General features: G+C 40.0%; 1 protein-coding gene and 1 long non-coding RNA gene across 2 annotated transcripts in view; both read right to left on the bottom strand.

Moving 5' to 3' along the window:
• Window positions 1-1,147: 1,147 nt before the first annotated feature.
• LOC107813865 (uncharacterized) lies at window positions 1,148-1,924 on the bottom strand. The gene has a single exon (XM_016639178.2). The coding sequence runs from the start codon at window positions 1,784-1,786 to the stop codon at window positions 1,334-1,336; it is 453 nt and encodes a 150-aa protein (XP_016494664.1). The 5' UTR covers window positions 1,787-1,924; the 3' UTR covers window positions 1,148-1,333.
• A 787-nt stretch (window positions 1,925-2,711) lies between these two features.
• Window positions 2,712-6,000, bottom strand: part of LOC142176407 (uncharacterized) — a 32,994-nt gene continuing 29,705 nt past the window's right edge. Inside the window, exon 3 of the long non-coding RNA XR_012704981.1 lies at window positions 2,712-5,626. This is a non-coding gene — a long non-coding RNA (uncharacterized LOC142176407). The remainder of the gene's footprint in view (window positions 5,627-6,000) is intronic.

Genomic DNA, 6,000 nt, shown 5'->3' with positions numbered 1-6,000 from the left:
AAAACAATACTTGTTTGCAGAGAGGACCCATGACCCTCGCCTGCAACAAAAATACATCGGACCCCTGCCCATTGAAAAACGCATTGGGAAGTCCACAAACCAGGTGAAAACTCTATCCTGGTGGAAGATCCATCCAGTCTTCCATGTCAGCCGCATGAAATCATTGCATCGCTACAACATCAAGCTCAAAGGACAAAGGGGCGCAGACCTCCCATCCAACAACCACTAGAATCATCATCATCATCATCATAATCATAAGGCTCCGAGGACGGCGCCAATTCAGGTGGGGGAGAATGTCATGGGCTGCTTTCCAGACACGCCCCATGACCCCTTGGTCGCGCCCCATGGCGGCCTAGCAAGCCTCACAATGCCTAGCACCATGGTCGGCCCCGTGGTCTTGGCTGCGCCAAGTGACAAGCGCGAATGCGCCTCTGTCGTCCCACCGATGCCTCTCGCCAGCGCCCAGTGGCTGGCCAATGACAACAGCGCCACGCGCCCTGACAATGCCGCGCGCGCAGATCCTGATGCCTCGCCAGCGCCCAGCTGCAGGCCCATTCCAGCAACGTCTCGCGCACAGACCTTGATGCCAAGCACCAGCGCCTAGCCTCAGGCCAACACAGCAAGTGTCGCGCGCGCCCACAGCACCGCGCGCGCAGACCCTGACCCGCAAGACAAAGTTGCTGCCATCGGACTTGGTTCTACATTGTAATAACCTAAGTCCTTTTCATTGTAATTATAGGCTAGTTTACATCATTTTCATTCAGTGTGCTTCTACAGCTTTATTAGGACTAGTCATGTAACTTTGTTTATTTTTTTTAAGTATTATTAGTGGGGATCAAGCAATCAAACATTTTCAAGCAATCAATTTTCTGTACTGGTGTCTCTCCCCCTCGACACCGCATCTTTTGTAATCAGCATTTTATTCATCAATAAAATCATCATCATCATTCAAAACTCAATTCTCTCTCAGCTTCCGCAATTGCTCGTGACATTAGTTTTTCCGCACGGCACTAACAATCTAGTCTAGCGTGCGGAGGGGACCTCATTGGCGGACAGCAACCGCACTGACATCGATTACTTAGCCTTACATTGCCCTTCCAAAGAAAATCAGGGAGGCGCCACGTAACAGTACGCATGTACAAAAACATAAAAAATAAAAATTCTTGTAATTTCAAGAGAAGAACGAATGGCACGTATGTAATTATTAAAACAGAAATCATCATCTATATGAGGCATCTGATGACTGTAGAAATTTTGTTGAAAATGTATTACAAAAGAATAACTCAACCAATTAGAACCCTCAGATGACTAAATGAAGTATGCCCTTAACATCTTAGAAGAAGAATCCAGCAACAGCTGCAACAGCGAAGACTGAGGAAACCTTCAAGGTGGCGGCACTGCTGGCTGACGTGGGTGTCTGATCAGCTGATGTGGCACTTGGTGTGGGAGCTGAGTCAGCGGTGGTAGAGTCAGTAGAAGGAGAAGGGGGAGATGAGACATAATCCTCGTCCTCAGGTGATTCTGCTGAGCTGGAGGAATCTGGAGATTCAGAAGTAGAGGATGATGGTGAACTGGCCTTAGGTGAAGATGCAGGGGATGATGACTTGGGTGATTGTGTGGGTGCATTTCCACTTTTCTTAGGTGCAGCCGCAGGGGATGATGATGGGGATGAAGATGGGGATGATGATGGTGATGATGATGGTGAGCTTGCTGGTGACGTGGCAGCAGAGACCAATCCTGCTAAAGCAACAAAGAAAAGAGCAAGAACAATCAATTGACGTGCCATTTCTTCTTTTTTTTTTTTAGATATTTATGAAATGTTTTGATTTTGAAAGAGATCTAGGTTGATTATTCTTTGAGAATTGCAGTATTTTCTCTAGGTGATAAGAGAAACACTGCACAACTTCGGAATTCCAGAGGTGCAAAGGTTGCTTTTATAGGTTATGAAGAAATGGACAGACAGCGAACATGATGGAGAATGTAGGGATGTGAACGATAAACCATTCATGTTGACAGGTAAAGAGAAAGAAAAGGAAAAAGGGAAGCGTTGAACAATAAACTTATTAATGGGAGCTTATTAAGGAGAACCATTGAGTTTACACATTAATTTACTTATAAGGTAATTATAGGAAAAAATCTATGCTAAGCATTTAATTGGTTTCTTGGTAAAAAGTCGTAAATGTGTTATTTCATGGAAACTATACTGATAGTGTAAAATATTTATACGGACAATTTATTTATCATAGTATGTCATAAAAGGAAGCACTTAAACGTGGTTGGTTGTAAAATATATCCTCCAAACTTGAGGTTTGTGTATTATACTCCTGGTTTTTGGGGTTAATCACAAGGTGCTACAGTGTTAAATTTGAATATGTTTGTTAATGAATACTCCCTCTGTTCCAGTTTATGTGAACATATTTCTTTTTTGGTCCGTTCCAAAAAGAATGACTTCTTTCTAAATTTGGTAACAATTAGCCTAAATTTACAATTCTAACCTTAATGAAAAGCTTTTATAACCACACAAATACTCTGAGCCCCTTTCTGAATTGTTTAGGACCACAAATTCGAAAAAGACTTCATTTTTTCTTAAACTTCATGCTCAATCAAACAGGTTCACATAAATTGGAACGGAGGAAGTACTAAATTATTTATTATATAAAACTTGTACTTACCTACTCTAATTAGTACTCAAAAGATAAAACGATGGTCAAAGACAAAAAGCTAGTGTTTTAAAGAGTTTATACAAATAGAGCAGGGCAGTCGTATACGCGAAGTGTTGGCCAGTCAAAAACTCTCATGTTCAGAAGATAAAAGTAGCTGAAATAAGGATGTACATGTTGAGATGAATGTGCGCTTATATCAGGTTACTTAAGATTAGAAATGAAGTTATTCGAAAAAAGATTGGAGCGCCCACGTGGAAGATAAGATGGGGGAGGCGAGGATGAGATGGTCCAGGCATGTGAAGAGCAGAAACACAGATACCCCAGTTAAGAGGTGTGAGAGGTTGACCTTGGTGGGTATGAAGGGTGTAGAGGTAGGCAAAAAAAGTATAGGGGAAATGTGATCAGGCTGGACATGACACCGTTAGAGCTTACCGAGGATATGATCCTTGATAGAAGGATGTGAAGATTGAGAATTAGGGTGGACAATTAGCATTTCTGTTTGTTTTCTCTGATCGGTAGTATTAGCATGGTATCTCTTTGTTCTTGGGTGGATGGTACAATCTAATGTTTGATTGCATTCTTTGGCTTTAGTTTTCTTAATACTTTGATCTTGTTATCACTGATTCTTTTCATCTTGTCTTTAGTAGAGAGCCAAGTAGAAAGAAACTTTTCGTGAGTTTAAAGTTCCATATGCAAATAATTAACCAAAGTAGCTGAAATGAGGATGTACATGTTGAGATGAATGTGCGGTTATATCATGTTACTTAAAATTAGAAATGAAGTTATTCGAGAAAAGATTGGAGTGCCCACGTGGAGGATAAGATGGGGGAGGCGAGGATGAGATAGTCCAGGCATGTGAAGAGCAGAAACACAGATGCCCCATTTAAGAGGTGTGAGAGGTTGACCTTGGTGGGTACGAAGGGTATAGAGGCAGACAAAAGAAGTATAGGAAAGAGGTGGTCAGGCTGGACATGACACCGTTAGAGCTTACCGAGGATATGATCCTTGATAGAAGTATGTGAAGATTAAGAATTAGGGTGGACGGTTAGCGTTTCTGTTTGTTTTCTCTGATCGGTAGTATTAGCATGGTATCTTTTTGTGAATAGCAGAAACATAGATGCCCCAGTTAAGAGGTGTGAGAGGTTGACCTTGGTGGGTATGAAGGGTGTAGAGGTAGGCAAAAGAAATATAGGGGAGAGGTGATCAGGCTGGACATGACACCGTTAGAGCTTACCGAAGATATGATCCTTGATAGAAGGATGTGAAGATTGAGAATTAGGGTGGACGGTTAGCGTTTCTGTTTGTTTTCTCAGATCGGTAGTATTAGCATGGTATCTTTTTGTTCTTGGGTGGATGGTACTATCTAATGTGTGATTGCATTCTTTGACTTTAGTTTTCTTAATACTTTGTGTTATTATCACTAATTCTTTTCATCTTGTCTTTAGTAGAGAGCCAAGTAGAAAGAAACTTTTCGTGAGTTTAAAGTTCCATATGTAAAAAATTAACCAAAATAGCTGAAATGAAGATGTACATGTTGAGATGAATGTGCGGTTATATTAGGTTACTTAAGATTAGAATTGAAGTTATTCAAGAAAATATTGGAGTTCCCACGTGGAGGATAAGATGGGGGAGGCGAGGATGAGATGGTCCAGGCATGTGAAGAGCAGAAACACATATGCCCCAGTTAAGAGGTGTGAGAGGTTGATCTTGGTGGATATAAGGAGTGTAGAGGTAGGAAAAAGAAGTATAGGGGAGAGGTGATCAGGCTGGACATGACACCGTTAGAGCTTACCGAGGATATGATCCTTGATATAAGGATGTGAAGATTGAGAATTAGGGTGGACAATTAGCGTTTTTGTTTGTTTTCTCTGATCGACAGTATTAGCATGGTATCTTTTTGTTCTTGGGTGGATGTTACTATATAATATTTGATTGCATTCTTTGGTTTTAGTTTTCTTAATGCTTTGTTGTTGTTATCATTGATTCTATTCATCTTGTCTTTAGTAGAGAGCCAAGTAGAAAGAAACTTTTCGTGAGTTTAAAGTTCCATATGCCAAAAATTAACCACACTCAGAAAACTAGTCTTTTTTAATTTGCCTCCATGCAGGATCGAACTACAGACCTCCAGTTTACAAGAGTCGCGCTCTACAACTGAGCTATAGGGGCTTCTATTCGCAGTGATTAAAAACCCATTCTTAGAAACATATATCCAGAACAAATACGTAAATAGCATCAATATAAAAACCTCATCCGAGAATCTCGTGTTCTCACTTATATACTCCAAACAACCTCTAGAATAAATGCATTTTTATTTACACTCATTGGGGCCTTTTGATGAAAAGGTCATGTGCAATAATTTTATTTGCATTTAGAAATTTAACTTGATGGAAATTTTATTTAGAAATTTTAACTTGGTTCCGTCCCTACTATTAAAAAGTAGTCGGAACATCATAGTAAACAGCGGAAGCAGTGGCGAAGCCAGGAAATTCAATAAGGGTGTTCAAATTTTGAACACCCTTTGCCAGTGGGCTATGCAAGGGTGTTCAAAGTTTGTTTTTAATCAATAACAAGTAATATTTTACTTTATATGTAGTATAATTTTTCGAGCAAAGGGTGATCAGTTGACCACCCTTCAACCAAAATAGCTTCGCCCCTGAGCGGAAGAGTTAAAAGACAAGAATTACCGAAATATGTAGATTTAAGATATTTGGAAAGTTGGAATGTTCGGACCTAAAAACATTTAGAAAAAGAAAACCTAAAAAATGAAAACAATGCAGTGCGTGAAATGAACATGTGACCTTCAGATCTTTAGTCTGACGCTCTCCCAACTGAGCTATCCCCGTAAGTTGGATATGGTACTCCAAAGAACTTACAGGCACCACAGTGTTGCAAGCAACGACCTTGGAGCTTTATGTTTGTGTATAAATTCGTTCATGCATTTAATTGCAGTTTCTGTGAGCTACCTGCGAATGCGAAGATACGATCAGATATCCGTGATATAAGCACTTAGCTTACATGCACTTTGAATATTACTAATGGAAATTAAAGATATAATTCCAGTGATGGACACAAAATAAAGCGAGAATTTTATGTACCCTTTATGCATAGAAAAATTCGATGAAGATCACCTCCAAGAAACTGCCGCAAGTCCCCCTCTATTTCACTAGGAAATAGAGTTTTGTTTCACAAACTAAATGTCTAAACTTGTGTGTATTTGTGGAATGACTATGGAGGAGATTGTTTACCCGTAAAACAATACAGTTGAATTTGTTACGTAGTTTATAGACAAGAAAACTGATCGATTTTATTCAAAATGATAAATTAATTAGACTAGAAA

This window comes from Nicotiana tabacum, chromosome 22, assembly GCF_000715075.1.
Source record: "Nicotiana tabacum cultivar K326 chromosome 22, ASM71507v2, whole genome shotgun sequence".
NCBI classification, from domain to species: Eukaryota; Viridiplantae; Streptophyta; class Magnoliopsida; order Solanales; family Solanaceae; genus Nicotiana; species Nicotiana tabacum.
The sequence above is the reverse complement of the archived record's forward strand: the minus strand, read 5'-3'. Positions and strand labels throughout refer to the sequence as shown.